The sequence below is a fragment of the Rhinatrema bivittatum genome, chromosome 15 (assembly GCF_901001135.1).
Source record: "Rhinatrema bivittatum chromosome 15, aRhiBiv1.1, whole genome shotgun sequence".
In the NCBI taxonomy this organism is placed as follows: Eukaryota; Metazoa; Chordata; class Amphibia; order Gymnophiona; family Rhinatrematidae; genus Rhinatrema; species Rhinatrema bivittatum.
The window spans coordinates 11,227,762-11,244,355 of NC_042629.1; the positions used below are offsets into that span (position 1 = coordinate 11,227,762).

At 43.0% G+C, this 16,594-nt stretch overlaps 1 protein-coding gene across 1 annotated transcript in view; it reads right to left on the reverse strand.

The window, feature by feature from the left end:
* The window catches only part of EPHA6 (EPH receptor A6), a 546,377-nt gene that overhangs the window by 145,470 nt on the left and 384,313 nt on the right, over positions 1–16,594 (reverse strand). Inside the window, exons 11-12 of the mRNA XM_029577739.1 lie at positions 8,537–8,607; positions 6,747–6,872 (exon numbers count right to left, since the gene is read on the reverse strand). Coding sequence (XP_029433599.1) covers positions 6,747–6,872; positions 8,537–8,607 — 197 coding nt within the window. The remainder of the gene's footprint in view (positions 1–6,746; positions 6,873–8,536; positions 8,608–16,594) is intronic.

Genomic DNA, 16,594 nt, shown 5'->3' on the forward strand with positions numbered 1-16,594 from the left:
AAATATGACAAAGCCAGGGTTGCAGGGAAGATTGTAAACTTTACACAGCCCGGAAGATTGTAAACTTTATACAGCTGGAGAGACTGTAAACTTTACAGAGCTGGGAAGACTGTACACATAGGAGATTGTTTATTCCTCTGATTTTTTTACATTTCTGGACTGCTTTTTCCATTCTTAGTAAAATGAATTTTCAAAACAAATACAAAAAAATTGGGAAAAATATTTACGTCTTTCCTTCAATAAATGCCTTTACAAGTAATTACTTAGTAAACAGATATCTGTAAATATTGCTTTTGCAGATTCCCTAACCATTTGATAATGGTCCAATATTTATTGACATTATCGTTTCATATTTGATTAAAGAAAATGTTATGTTGAGCGTGCAGAAGAGATAAACTGTATGTCAATGCTTGGTGCAATCATACAGACCTTGTTTGGTGAACCTTTAGCACTTCTACTGGTGCTATTGAGTACTTTGATTTTGTCTATTTATCAAATTGTGCTACCTCATTAAGACATGTTAGCAGAAAGGCCCCTGAGATAGGTGATGTCAGGGCAGGTGAGACTGAAGGGAACAGCTGAACAGTTAGCTCTCATGGGTTTGGTTAAGGCTTGCCGTAAGATGATGGAACCAGATAAGTCAGGGTATGTTGGGAAAGATCTTAGTCTCCCAAAATGTACTGCATTGTGCCAGAGCTTCCATCTGGATCTGTAATACAGGCAACATATCAAGGAAGTTCTTTTTATTGAGGCAAGTAGTGCCCAATACAATTGGGACAATTTCTGCCACTTTTTCTTAGTCTCTGATTGCATCTTAAGCTTTTTGTGTGGTTTTCTCTGTGCCTCTTTGGTAGCCTCGGCAGAAAATATCTGGGAGAGTTTAAGTACACTTTTCCCCTTTCCTCTGCCTGCCTGTAGAGAGACTCTACATGCATGCAACACGTTTCCTATCGCTGTCATTGGGGTTTTGTGAAACTAGGGTACATTTTCAGATAATGTACTTAGTGCCCTTGTGACAGGAAATCACTTTAATCCACTGTAGAACAATTTAAAAAGCACAGAACGAGGAAAATATATAATGAAGTCAGACTAATATTGAGAAACTAGATCTCTCTGGAAGCTAATTATTCTGTTTCTCTGGGGTCTTTCTTGTGCATATTTTATTGAAAGAAAACACCTGTACATGGGGTTATGTGAAACTCTGGCTTCCTTCCATTCCTTCCTGTTCCATGCCAAGCTGTTTCGAGATGTGCCAGGGCTGCTTCCTGCCACACGGTAACACACCTTGGCATATATCTGGGCATGCAGCCACCCTCACAAACAAGGTGCTAGGCTACGAGAATGCAGTGGCTTCCTCTAAAGGTTGCATCATTCTTGCACCGCTCGCTGTATTAGCCCACACCACTCCTCCAACCTGCAGGGTCCTTGGCCAGTAACATTGTTAGAGAGGAGTAATATTGCCTTTAGGTCTGCAATTTTAAGTGCTGATTTGTGGACACAATTACGAGTGTTTTTAAAAAGTACAGACCTTGATGCGAGCATGACACGGTGACTTAATTCTGCTCCCAGCTGCTGAAAGTGGCACAAAACTATTCCCCATGAAATCAGTAATAGATTACTCTGTCGGAAAAGCAATCAGTAATCTGCGATAACTTTTCCGTGCCAGTAATCAGAAATCTGTAACTGATTATTTCTCAAAAACAATTTTAACATCCCTGTTAGCAGATCTGATTGTAAGTAAAGTAAAATTACCATTTCTAATGAGAGACGTGCTTTGCATATCAAGGACAAGGGGAGAGCAATTTCATCCCGTTTTACTAGACAGGCTCACTGGATTGTCTCTTCTCAATTTGTTTTCTTCCTTTAAAATTATTATTATTTTTTTTAAATGAAACAGATCAAGAAGAGAGATGGTGACCCAGTGGGCAGCAGCATTTGGATAATGTGGAGCAAATGCAAGTTATGAACCCGTTGGCAAAAATCACCTCCATTTTGCCTGGCTGAGGCAGAGCTGCTCCTTCTGATTCAGAAGTGGCCTAAGAGGTCTGGAGATGTGAGACTAAGTTCTCCTTTAGAGAGCAGAAAAAGAGCAGAGCAGGGGCATGGGAGTACATTTTTCAAAATGATCTAGGGAGCTAAACTGAGCACAAATAGTCCCTCCCTGGACATGCTGAAAGTTTGCTTAATAATGGGGGTGCACCTCTGAGCAGGAGGGTACATGTCCCCTGAGGGTCATTGTCAAGGGCATTTGCATGGGTAAAACGTGCTTTATCTTTAAACTTGCCTGCCAGGCATGTGGGTAAACTCCCGGGCGTTTACCCAGACTGAGCTGAGGCATTCCCATGGGTGGGGTTGGGGAAGGTTTGGGATTTTCCAAATTGTGAGTGCAAACTTTCACGAATACTTCTTGTGCACAGTGGCAGGTGGAAACGCATGCAGGAAGTTTTGGTGGGATCGTTATCAAAGGGAACGAATATTTCTTGTGCACGGTGGCAGGTGGAAACGCATGCAGGAAGTTTTGGTGGGATCGTTATCAAAGGGAACGAATACTTCTTGTGCACGGTGGCAGGTGGAAACGCATGCAGGAAGTTTTGGGGGGATCGTTATCAAAGGGAACGAATATTTCTTGTGCACGGTGGCAGGTGGAAATGCATGCAGGAAGTTTTGGGGGGATCGTTATCAAAGGGAACGAATATTTCTTGTGCACGGTGGCAGGTGGAAACGCATGCAGGAAGTTTTGGTGGGATCGTTATCAAAGGGAACGAATACTTCTTGTGCACGGTGGCAGGTGGACACGCATGCAGGAAGTTTTGGTGGGATCGTTATCAAAGGGAACGAATACTTCTTGTGCACGGTGGCAGGTGGACACGCATGCAGGAAGTTTTGGTGGGATCGTTATCAAAGGGAACGAATACTTCTTGTATCCCGGTGGCAGGTGGGATACGGTGGCAGGTGGACACGCATGCAGGAAGTTTTGGTGGGATCGTTATCAAAGGGAACGAATATTTCTTGTGCACGGTGGCAGGTGGACACGCATGCAGGAAGTTTTGGTGGGATCGTTATCAAAGGGAACGAATACTTCTTGTGCACGGTGGCAGGTGGACACGCATGCAGGAAGTTTTGGTGGGATCGTTATCAAAGGGAACGAATACTTCTTGTGCACGGTGGCAGGTGGACACGCATGCAGGAAGTTTTGGTGGGATCGTTATCAAAGGGAACGAATACTTCTTGTATCCCGGTGGCAGGTGGGATACGGTGGCAGGTGGACACGCATGCAGGAAGTTTTGGTGGGATCGTTATCAAAGGGAACGAATATTTCTTGTGCACGGTGGCAGGTGGACACGCATGCAGGAAGTTTTGGTGGGATCGTTATCAAAGGGAACGAATACTTCTTGTGCACGGTGGCAGGTGGAAACGCATGCAAGAAGTTTTGGTGGGATCGTTATCAAAGGGAACGAATACTTCTTGTGCACGGTGGCAGGTGGAAACGCATGCAGGAAGTTTTGGTGGGATCGTTATCAAAGGGAACGAATACTTCTTGTGCACGGTGGCAGGTGGAAACGCATGCAGGAAGTTTTGGTGGGATCGTTATCAAAGGGAACGAATACTTCTTGTGCACGGTGGCAGGTGGAAACGCATGCAGGAAGTTTTGGTGGGATCGTTATCAAAGGGAACGAATACATCTTGTGCACGGTGGCAGGTGGAAACGCATGCAGGAAGTTTTGGTGGGATCGTTATCAAAGGGAACGAATACTTCTTGTGCACGGTGGCAGGTGGACACGCATGCAGGAAGTTTTGGTGGGATCGTTATCAAAGGGAACGAATACTTCTTGTGCACGGTGGCAGGTGGACACGCATGCAGGAAGTTTTGGTGGGATCGTTATCAAAGGGAACGAATACTTCTTGTGCACGGTGGCAGGTGGAAACGCATGCAAGAAGTTTTGGTGGGATCGTTATCAAAGGGAACGAATACTTCTTGTGCACGGTGGCAGGTGGAAACGCATGCAGGAAGTTTTGGTGGGATCGTTATCAAAGGGAACGAATACTTCTTGTGCACGGTGGCAGGTGGAAACGCATGCAGGAAGTTTTGGTGGGATCGTTATCAAAGGGAACGAATACTTCTTGTGCACGGTGGCAGGTGGAAACGCATGCAGGAAGTTTTGGTGGGATCGTTATCAAAGGGAACGAATACATCTTGTGCACGGTGGCAGGTGGAAACGCATGCAGGAAGTTTTGGTGGGATCGTTATCAAAGGGAACGAATACTTCTTGTGCACGGTGGCAGGTGGAAACGCATGCAGGAAGTTTTGGTGGGATCGTTATCAAAGGGAACGAATACTTCTTGTGCACGGTGGCAGGTGGAAACGCATGCAGGAAGTTTTGGTGGGATCGTTATCAAAGGGAACGAATATTTCTTGTGCACGGTGGCAGGTGGAAACGCATGCAGGAAGTTTTGGTGGGATCGTTATCAAAGGGAACGAATATTTCTTGTGCACGGTGGCAGGTGGAAACGCATGCAGGAAGTTTTGGTGGGATTGTTATCAAAGGGAACGAATACTTCTTGTGCACGGTGGCAGGTGGACACGCATGCAGGAAGTTTTGGTGGGATCATTATCAAAGGGAACGAATACTTCTTGTGCACGGTGGCAGGTGGAAACGCATGCAGGAAGTTTTGGTGGGATCGTTATCAAAGGGAACGAATACTTCTTGTGCACGGTGGCAGGTGGAAACGCATGCAGGAATTTTTGGTGGGATCATTATCAAAGGGAACGAATACTTCTTGTGCACGGTGGCAGGTGGAAACGCATGCAGGAAGTTTTGGTGGGATCGTTATCAAAGGGAACGAATACTTCTTGTGCACGGTGGCAGGTGGAAACGCATGCAGGAAGTTTTGTTGGGATCGTTATCAAAGGGAACGAATACTTCTTGTGCACGGTGGCAGGTGGAAACGCATGCAGGAAGTTTTGGTGGGATCGTTATCAAAGGGAACGAATATTTCTTGTGCACGGTGGCAGGTGGAAACGCATGCAGGAAGTTTTGGTGGGATCGTTATCAAAGGGAACAAATATTTCTTGTGCATGTTGGCAGGTGGAAACGCATGCAGGAAGTTTTGGTGGGATTGTTATCAAAGGGAACGAATACTTCTTGTGCACGGTGGCAGGTGGACACGCATGCAGGAAGTTTTGGTGGGATCGTTATCAAAGGGAACATATGGGCATAAATCCACTTTGAAAACTGGAGTCATTTATGCATGTTTTTGCCGAATTTCTTATGCGGGCTGTTACAAAGTGACCGTCTAAATGTCCTCATCCTTATTAGATAATCAGAAATAGAAAGGGGCACATCTAGAGGTGACCATTAACGTTTCACTGTCTTGTGCCTAATGGTGAAACAGCTGTAATGTATTTTGTTTCAATTGTTCATTCTTTAATTATCTTTTATACTTTACTATAAACTCCCGACTTTAGTGCTAACATCAAGAAAACCTTAAGAGAAATGTGATGAAATGCAGAGAAAGACTTCAGAAATAGGTCCGTTCAGGTGTCGCTCATAGTCAGGAGCCCAAAGGCAACAACTGTAAAACCAAATTATTTAGTTAAAGAAAATAGGTTTTCCCAATCAGACACGACAGAAATATTCTTTTGCCCATCAATTTCAGCATAACAAGAGGATATATGGGGGGTCAACTGCATGACTGTGTCTGGGACTTTAGCATTTAAATCAGCCCCTTTGAAAGCTGACTCGGGCTGAGCAACCCTCTAGGTAGTTTGCAGTCCCTTCTGCATTTTTTTCGCAGTGTTTTGTGAGCTAGGGCAGATTTTTGTTCTTTTTGCTTATTAGTTATTTTATTCACATATTTTTATTTTGTTCAGTGTTGTTATTGTGCTTAATGTTCTGTACACCGCTTCTGATAACTTTCTAACTATGTAAACTATGTAAAGGATAAATTACATGACATTTTTAGGAACCTAAAAAGTGGATGAAACGGGGGTGGAGATAGGGTGGTGGGGGAGAAAGGTTTTGCACTGCATGGATTTTCAACATTAGGCACCTAACGTAAGCATCCAAATCCAGGGAAATGAGCTGCAGATCTAAATTTAGGTCACTAAGCAGATGCACTTTCAGCTGAAAATGCAGGGTCCTATAGCAGCCTGAAGATCTTCCTAAATGTAGGTGCCTGATTTAGGAACTAAACTGCATCTGAATCAACCACATCTAATCTGCCTAATTTCATTCTTGGTGCAGTGCCATACACCCCATTGCTTTTTGGCTTTCCCATTCCTTTTTTACAAGCAGGATACCTCTGTGCTTATCTCACGCTTTCTGTTCCCACCACCTCCATTTCATGCAAGCAGCGCTCTTCCATGGTCGATCCCAGGTTAAGGTCAGCAGTCAGTACCATTCACTGTCTGACCTCCAGACCTCTGCAAACCCTACTTAGACCTGTGGCTTTGCCTTTGCTTTCCTTGCTGCTTCTCCCGTGCCGTTTTTACATTCCATCCCTACAGTTTCCACTGAGAGATTGTTCAATAGATTACTCTTCCTTTCTGCAAAGAAATCCTTACATTACTCCTAAATCTATGCCATGAAGCAGGCCTAACCTGGTGCACCAATTCCCTATATCCCTAGCTGTGATTCAGATCTGACATTGGCATGCTCGTTTCTTTAACTTGGAACTTCAAAGGAGAAGATTGTGATAAAGGTTCAAAACAGAAAATATCCTTTGAAAGTATTTGGTGCTTTTACCTGCCCCAATCACTCTCTCAATGCGGATTCTTGAAGGGTCTATCTCTTTTGCAAACTCATGGACTGCTAAGGATGGATCTTCGTATGTGTCTGGATCGATGTAGGTTTTGATTCCTGGGAACTGTACTGAACAAAAATAAATATTTCACAACTTTTAGTTATTACATTGGAATAAAGACTGTAGTGTAGTCACGGCTTGTGATGTAGCAGTGCTGAATGCTCACACAGTTAGAAATGCAGCTCTAAAGCCCTAGCAAAACTGCACACTAGCACATATGTGTCTTGCCTGGATGCCTAGGAAAGATCTTCATTCCACTGCAGAGGTAGCATTAGCTTTATCGATGGGATGGAGATGTGTAGCTGACCATCTTTCTAGAAACTGAAGCAGTGCTGACCCCCTGCACCATAGAATCCCCTACCGCTGCGCCTTGGACTCTCACAAGTGGTCCTGAAATAGCACTGAATCCCAGCGGGTGCAGCCCACGAGCACTGCTGGGTTATACGAACAGTCTTAGATCAGCTAATGTAGCAGGGGTTTTGCACTTTAGAATGTATTGTTCTAAGTTTGTTTATTTAATGTGAGTGTGTATGCAAATCTGTGATCCGTATAGAAGCCCTTTGATGTTGGTAGGTGGAATATAAGAATTGTAAAATAAATAAATAAATATACTGAAAATACATTTCAAAATGGAAGAACCCAGAAGAATGAAATGTTTATATTAAGCATGAGCACAGTCTCTGAGATTTCAGCTCCATAATTTCCTTTAAACTGAGGAATATATCTATTTTGTCATATCCAGAAATGTGAGGAAGGTTTATACATACATACAGATATCTGAGATCCAGTTTAATACTTGATATTTCCAGACCCAAGTTTTTCTTTCTTCACAGCCTGGTGCATTTTGATTTGTCTGATTGTCAGACATGCACACAAATCTGTTACATTGTCCTTTGTAAATTATTCAAAACAGAAAGAGTCAATAGAACTGAATGGAGTAAACTAAGGGGCCGATGCAATACAGTGCGCTCAGCTGAGCGCACTGTATAACCTGCTGTCGGACGCGGGTTAAATAGGCACTAATCCACCCCCTAATGCAATAGGGGGATTAGTGCCTATTTAACGTGCATCCGACGTGGAGTGAATGAGTTAACCTTCATCACATGCAAATGCATGTGAATGAGGCTATTACTCATTCACTCCAAATGCAAAAAGATAAAAGTGCGCTTGACAATGTTTTGTTGTAACAAAAATGTCTTAAAAAATATATACAAGTCACAGTAAGTGTATAGTATGGACCAATGATTAAATATGACCCATCTACAGTTAAGAGAAGTACAGAAATAAATCTTCCCGCTAGGGGTGTTATGAAGGTCCATTAGACTGCACTTGCCGAGTAAAAAGCAATGTGCCTTGGGACATCCAGATGTCAGCTGAATTTTAAAAGGCACAGCAGCCCCCTGTTATCTTCACTGTGCTACTCCTGATGGATAAATATGTCACATGATGGTATAACAAAATGTAAAAATATTGATGCAACATATTCTGCATGTATGCATATGTTACCAAAAATCCACAGATATAAATGCAAATAAACCCCTCTGATTTATGGACAGCTATAGATTTCATAGGACCATTCTGACCAAAACTAGATGGGGGAAGTGCCACATTTTTTTCTATAGAACTTTATTTTATATTGAAGAAGGCAGGGGGACTCGCTTCCCTTCTATCCTGAGGGTCAACCAAGTGTATATGAGCAGGCAAGGACTGATAACTTTGTTCTTGTACTTACAGTGTCCATTTTGCAGATGACTCTGCCTCTTCTCTTCAGAGTTCATTTTGGCCTTAATGTACCACTGGCACCTTAAAAAAGCAGAGTTGCATATCAAAGACTCATCAGTTCATACTTCCATACAGACTCTTGCAAAAGAATGACCAGTAACACCCGGGCATTCCTTGTGCAATATCCGTGGACCTCCCACGGCTTCAAGCATTCATTAAAGAATTATCTGTAGGATTAGCCCTAAATCCCATTGAGGTTACCCAGCCATTCCCTCTGTTGTTGCAGCGTTCATTCTACCATCTGAATTGCCCTGGAAATATGCCCTCTCTCCTCTCAGTGGCTTATCATGCGCTGGGGTGCGCAGGCAGGTGCTTCTCTCCCCTCCCGCTCCGTGATGAATAGGACTCATCACCAGCTGCTCATTCCACTCTTCAGCAAATTGTTAATCCTAAAGAGTGAGGCAGAACACATCTGTAGTGCAGCCATTCAATCCTTCAAGGTGAAATCTGCCTCAAATCCTTTAGTAAATTGAGTATTTATTCAAAATTTCCCTACTCTGTTTCCAGAGAATGATTTCCAGTGAATATTTCCTTATCCCTGCACTTGAGCAATGCTTTAGAAATGAATTCATATCTTGTGCCATTCAAATGGCTCCATTCAGGATGCTGTGAGAAGGCTAAAGGCGCCTCTCGTGTGCTTAATCCTGGCAAACAGAGGCAATGAAAGCAGAAAGAAATCAGCTACATTCAGCTACTTTCACCACAATACTAATTTTTTCCATTATAGCGTTTCTTTAGAGTAGCATTCAAATTATATTTCAGGGAATCCTTGAGATGACTCAAACACAATCATCTCTTTTGGAAGATCTTGTTGATGTCTTTCTTGTGAGGTTGCAGTCTCATTACTTCCTTAAAAGTGGCGGCTGTTTCTCGTTGATTGCTGGGGAGCCGACTGGGGAAGCCAGAGTTTTGTAGTTTCACTGCCTCTGCCAATCTTTTCCAGTGGGGAGAAATGCAAGTTACCCAGCAGTTACACAGGCACATTAACAAAACTTCATTGCCCTGTGTGTGTGGGGGTACATTTAAGGGAGCACGGCTGGCAGTGGGGGTGTCAGGGGCAGAGCTATTCTCTGCGGGATCTTGAATGAGTCACACAACCTCGCTGGTTCTTGTTTAGGGTAAGGAACATGATGTGATCCATCATGAGTGCAAAATAAATAAGAGTAATTGTACTCAAGAAAATCCAAGCTTTTTCCCAGATTCTTGGCTTTAGTCAGCGGAGGAGACTAAGAGGATAACTTTCAAACAACTGTACCCAGTGTCAAATACGTGTGTAGTTTTGTCATAGAATTTTATGACATGCAAATATCACACATGCATATATTATAAAATATGCGTATGTTTACCCCACAGCATGCAAATACATGGAATGCATTGAATGCATGTACTTTACCAAACTATTTGAAAAATATATGCACTTTTTATGTGCAAAAATAATGTATGACTTACTCACTTGAGACGGGATTGACACGCGTGAATTGGTGTATTTTAAAACAGACGTACAATTTAACTAATTAGCCCACCAGTTTGCCTAATCCCCCAGGTCATCAGCACCCTCCTGAATGTCCCCCCAGTTAGCCAGACAGTACTATACAATAAACATGTTTATTACCACTTCCAGCAGAAAATGAGCAAGTGTAAATACATCAGCATGGTGGACGTTGCACGTGTGTGTCTTTTAAAATAGCAACTTATGCTCGTAAGTGTTGACCCCGCACAGGAACGCTTCTAGACCACTCCTGTTTTTACATGCATATATGTGCCGCAAAAGTTCATATGCAAGCATAGGGGCAGATTTTCAAAGGCTACGCGCATAACCCGAGAAAATCTGCCCCTGCGCGCGCCGAGCCTATTTTGCATAGGCTCGGCAGTGCGCGCAAGCCCCGGGACACGCGTATGTCCCGGGGCTCGCAAAAAGGGGCGGTTTCGGGGGCATGGCTGGGGGCGTGGCGGCTGTCCGGGGACGGTCCGGGGGCATGGCCGGGGGCGTGGTGGCGGTCCGGGGGCGGGGTCGAGTGCTCCGGCACAGCGGCCTGTGCCGGGGCATGGCTCGCCGGCAGCCCACCGGCGCGCACAAGTTACGCCTGCCTCAGGCAGGCGTAACTTTTGGAGTAAAGGTAGGGGGGGATTTAGTTAGGGATGGGGGTGAGTTAGATAGGGGGAAGGTGGGGGGGGGGGGGCCAGAAAAAAAGTTCCCTCCAAGGCCGTACCGATTTCAGAGCGGCCTTGGAGGGCTCGGCACGGGCTCGGCACGCGCAAGGTGCACATGTGTGCACCCCCTTGCGCGTGCCGAGCCCGGATTTTATAACATGTGCACGGCAGCGCGCGCATGTTATAAAATCGGGCATAGATTTGTTCGCGCTGGGTTGCGCGAACAAATCTACACCTGCGCGTATATTTTAAGATCTGGCCCATATTGTGGACATTTATAAAATACCAAATACTGGTGACTACTTATGCACATATTTGCTAATTTATATGCATGCAATGTTTTGAAAATTCACCTTTAAGTGTTTTATGTGTTGCAGATCTGTGATTTGTTTCCTGCCTCTGCCACTAAGATCCCTCTGTGTCTGACCTATGCATGCTTGAAATCTGTCAATGTTTGGCTGCTATCAGCTCCATTGGATGTCTGTTCCAGGTGTCACCATCCTCTCGTGACAAGCTCCTTTCACATTCCTTTCTCAGCTTCATACAATGACCTCTTTCCTTAACCTTTTCATTCTGTGGAAGATTCCACTTTACTGAATCTTGCTAAATACTTTAAGGTTTCTATCACATATCCCTATTTCTTTCTTTCTTCTACAGAGGACATCACTAGCCTCCTTCAGTCTCTTTATATATGGCTTATAACATGATGGCAGATAAACTCAAGGCGCATCCTATCTGTCCATTTCCCCTTCCACCCTTGGCACACATACTGTTTCTACGCTTGAAGGAGGATGGTAATCACAGGGGCCGATGCAATACAGTGCGCTCAGCTGAGCACACTGTATAACCCGCAGTTGGATGCGGGTTGAATAGGCACTAATGAATCCTCTAATGAAATAAAGGGGTGAGCACCTACTCAACGCACCTCCCCTGCCAAGTGAGTCTAATAGCGCTAATCACATGCAAATACATGTGATTGAGGCTATAAGCATTCACTCCAGATGCAAACAAAAAAATGTTCATCTAGGACACACATTTAGCGATCAGAAATTAACGCCTGCCTGGAGCAGGCATTAATTGCTGAGCACTCCTTAAACCAGTACAGAAAAGCAGAAAAAACTGCTTTTCTGTACAGCCTCCTTCTTAAAACAAAATTAAATAAAGGTAAAAAATATAAAAAAAAACCCCAAAACACTGGCAGTCGGGTGTAGGAATAATCTTCCAGATAAAGATCCCACGACTCCGTAAGGGAGGAGGGCACAATGGGACGGGGAAGGCAAGGTGGGCGGGCTTAGGGGAGGGCTCGGGGGGCAGGGAGATGCCTGGTAGAAGAGGGGAAGTCAGCGCAGACGGACTTCCCTTTTCGCCCAGGCATTCGTAGGCGCGGCTTCATCCCCTCCCACCCTCCCGTTAGTAGGGGAGCTAGAGCTGAGGACCAGAGCGTTTTGTCTCATTGCAGCCCTTGGCGTTGTGGGGTGACTGGCGGAAGCAACACCCCCCCCCTGCATTTAGGAGGATCGACCAGGCGGATCGGACTAGGCAAGCGGCCTAACAGATCCGGCGCAAATCCCTCGACGCTTCAACGGCCAAGAGGGAGGAAGAGGGGAAGGCTGAGGCGCTTAGACCAAACGACCCGACTTCCACGGTCGGGTCACCAGCAACGACGCTGGTGACCCGGTGTCAGTGACAGCTCCCTGGCTTCTACGGCTGGGGGTGTGCGCGCGCCTCAGCAGATTTTCATGCTTGGCACTTAGAAGCGGGGGGGTGTTCGCTTGTCACATTAAAGTAATTATTAATTGTTATGCTGTTTTAATAGTTTATTTATTTTATTTATTTAGAACTTTTTTATACCAACATTCATGTAAGAATACATATCACATCGGTTTACAATGATATAACTATTCTGTAATACCATTACCTAGAACAGGGATTACATCAACTGGGATTTAGGGTGATTTAGTTATGTTAATGTGATTTAGTTATGTTAATGTTCTTGCTATTATTTATTGATGGTTATTTATATTGATGGGCTGCGGCCATTATTATCCACCATTAAACTATTATTGGAAAGAATTGTGTGAGTATGCAATAAATGGGTAAGGGTGTGGGTGGGGGAAACGCAGCCTTTCCACTGCCACATTGTGTTCAAAATCTCAAGATGGAAAAAAAAGACATTCCAAGCTGGTCTAACCTTGACCCCGCTTCTTCACTTGAAATTCAGGCAATCCTTAAAAAAATGACTCCAGCCAATCACCCCTGGACAGCATTCCCATGCCAACGTTAAAAGCCATAGAAACCACTATAACCAAGACCATAACTGATATTATTTACTTATCCCTTGCAGAAGGAATCTACCCTGATAGACTAAAATCAGCAGTAATGAAATCCATCATAAAAAAAAAAAAATCTTGACCCAGACAATCTGTTAAACTATCGTCCCATATCCAACTTACCATTCATTGCCAAAATCATGGAGAAGGTGGTCCACTTGTAACTCACCGATCACTTAGAAAAGAACATTTTATATCCTGCACAGTTTGGTTTCAGGAAACACCTCTCTACTGAAACACTACTCCCCTCTCTTAACGACACCGTGCTCAGAGGTTTTGACAATGGTCAAAGCTATCTACTAATCCTTTTAGATCTAGGTAAACCACTCAATCCTTCTCAACCGTATGACAGAAATAGGGCTAACTGACACAACACTCCACTGGTTCTCATCTTATTTATCAAATAGGAACTACCAGGTAAAATCAACAAAGCCCTTTCTAAAAAAATCCATCTGAAAACTGGTGTTCCTCAAGGCTCCGCTCTATCCGCAACCCTCTTTAACATCTATCTACTCCCGATGTGTCATTTACTGGCAGGACTTGGACTAACACATTTTCTCTATGCAGATGATATTCAAATTCTAATACCAATACAAAACTCACTCGATGAAACTTATAATAAAACAGCCATGCATCTTTCTATAATTAAACAACTTAACCCACATGAAACTCATAATAAACATCTAAAAGACAGAAATAATATTGCTTGAAAGAAAAACCAGCACATCACCTCATCCACCGCTTAAACCAGAGAATCACAAGGCAGCAATTTCCCGGGTCACACATGCTCGTAATCTAGGAGTCATTATAGATAGTGAATTGTCTTTCAAAAATCATATCACAACCAAAATAAGGGAAAGATACCACAAACTCCTAACACTGAGACGCTTAAAACCATTCTTAACCCCAGAAGATTTTAGAACAGTGTTACAATTGCTCATCTTCTCCAATCTGGATTATTGCAACTCTCTATTATTCGGTCTGCCGCTTTCTAGTATCCGGCCCCTTCAAATCTTACAAAACACAGCTGCCAGAATTGTAACAGGAACAACAAAATACGGACATATAACTCTCATTCTAATATCTTTGCACTGGCTCCCAATAAAATTTCGAATAGATTACAAAATCCTGACCATTCTATACAAGTTAATACACGGGGAACAAACTGATTGGCTATGCGCTACCATCAGACTCCACATACCGCAGCGAAATCTGTGCTCAGTCAACAAAGGCCTTTTGACAATTCCCTCTGTTCACTCCGCTCAACTCATTTCAGTCAGGGAATGTGCAATTTCTCTCGCTAGCCCTCAACTCTGGAATACACTCCCAACCGATCTAAGACTACAGCAGAGCCTGAAAACTTTTAAGAAAGAGTTAAAAACCTGGTTGTTAATCAAGACCTACAATAACACCTTCACTACCAAGCTTTCCCATAACAACTCGTCCCCGCTACAGCCTCCGCGGACCATCTCATCCCAAACGTTTTTCCTAAGTATATTTTTCACCGCCTAGGCTTTCCTATATTATGCATTTGATCTTCAATAAAGCTGTAGTAACCATCTTCCCTTCACCCCCTCCTCCAGTCAACCTCCCCATCCCAGTTGGCTTGCTACCCTAAAAGTCCAGTTCATTCTAGTTTGACACATGGTTTTCCCCTTGCTTAAGTTTTATCCAAGTTTATCTCCTCCTTGTTCATTGTAAGACAATTTTTGTTATTGTCTGTTTATGGTTGTAATGTAAACCGTAGTGATAAGTAACTCTGTTATTTGAACTTCGGTATATAAAAGTTATAAATAAATAAATAAATCTCCCTCTCTTTCCTAAACTTTTTCGACCCTACCACCCTGCTATTTGTAGCTCTTATAACTTTTAATATGGCTCCTTACTCAAATTTTAATGTTATTATAATGTTTATGTACTTAACTGTAAGTTTTATCTGATTTTATTATATTGTACTATATTCAATTTCAAGTGTTTTTATTTGTATTGAAAGTTGTAAACCATTATGATGGAGAAACCGAATGACGGTATATAAAACTCAATAAATAAAATAAATAAATAAAATAAAATAGGAAACAGATTCTCGAATGACAAGCGTCCATTTCCTGAACCCTCTGGCTGTGCGACTATGTGGCGTTTAGGAAAACCAATGCTGATAAACTCGGAATCGGATTTTCTAACCGGCGAACCGCCGACGCCGATCGGGTTCTCGTTAGCAAGGAGGCGCTAGGGGCACGCAAGCAACCCTAGCGCCTCCTTACTAAAGCGACCCCTAATTTAAATATTGCATGGCGCCCCCCTTGGGGGCACCTGGGGCGCATTAAGAAAGCGGGCACTAACTCTTCAGCGCCCGCTTTCTGTGCATATTTATTGCATCAGCCCCATTGTGTCTGGTCATAAACTCCACATTTCTCTTTTACACATTCACACCCGCACACTCTGTTCCTTTTACAACATTGTGCAGCATGAAATAGCACTGCAGTGACTGGGTACGGGGAGGAAATAGTTTATACAGGAAGCAATTTTCAGCAGCCCACCTTGTGAGCAAAGCATGTATGGATTATATTTTATCCAGTATACACTGACCAGTTCTCAAAGAGAAACAACCTCACCTTGCTCCCTCTTCACAGTGAGCAAGTGCACGCATTAAAAGCCTCCATGTACATTGTGCCTGCTGCCTGTGCAGGTGGCCGAGCGAGAGCAAAATAGCGCGTGTGCTTTTGGAAATCCCCAGCGATGAGCTGTTTTTCTCCACGACTTATACAGACCTGCATGAATGCTTTCTTTAAACGCCGCTAAAAGTGTGCACACTATGGCAGTCCTGCCTACTTTCACCTCCATTTGAGGAAGGTAACGTCCAGTCCTTTGGGAAAATTGCCCTTTTTATGTTTTATTTTTTATTATATTTTATTTTTGAATGATAAGGCGTTGTAAAGGAACTTTTTCATATATGTTAAGAATTTATTTAAATTTAAATAGACATGTAAAGATATGTGAAAGCTAATTTGTACTAAAATCTGATATGAATAATTGAATAAAAATGATTTTAAAGTTTTTGCTAAATAATTGTTTTGTAATTGATTACATTTGAAAAATGTTTTCTGCTGACCTAATTATTTTTGTTGATTTTACCCAAATGAAAAGTGCTGATTCCAAATATTAAGTCAAAAATATGCAATACGTCAAATTTTTTCACAAATGAGAAATGTTTGATTAAAGATTATAAAGTTGAATATCAAGGGTAATAAGAAGTTCTGAAGGAGCAATAGGGAGGAGGAATAGTCTAGTGATTAGAGCAGTGGACTATGAACCAGGAGACCAGCGTTCAAGTCCTGTTGTTGCTCCTTGTGACCTTGGGCAAGTCACTTTACCCTCAATTGCCTCAGGTACAAAAATTTAGATTGTAAGCCCTCTGGGGATAGAGAAATACCTACAGTACCTGAATGTAAACCAATGTGATATCCTGATTGAGATCAAATGTTGGTATATAAAAAAAAAAATAATAATAATAGCACGTACTATATTTG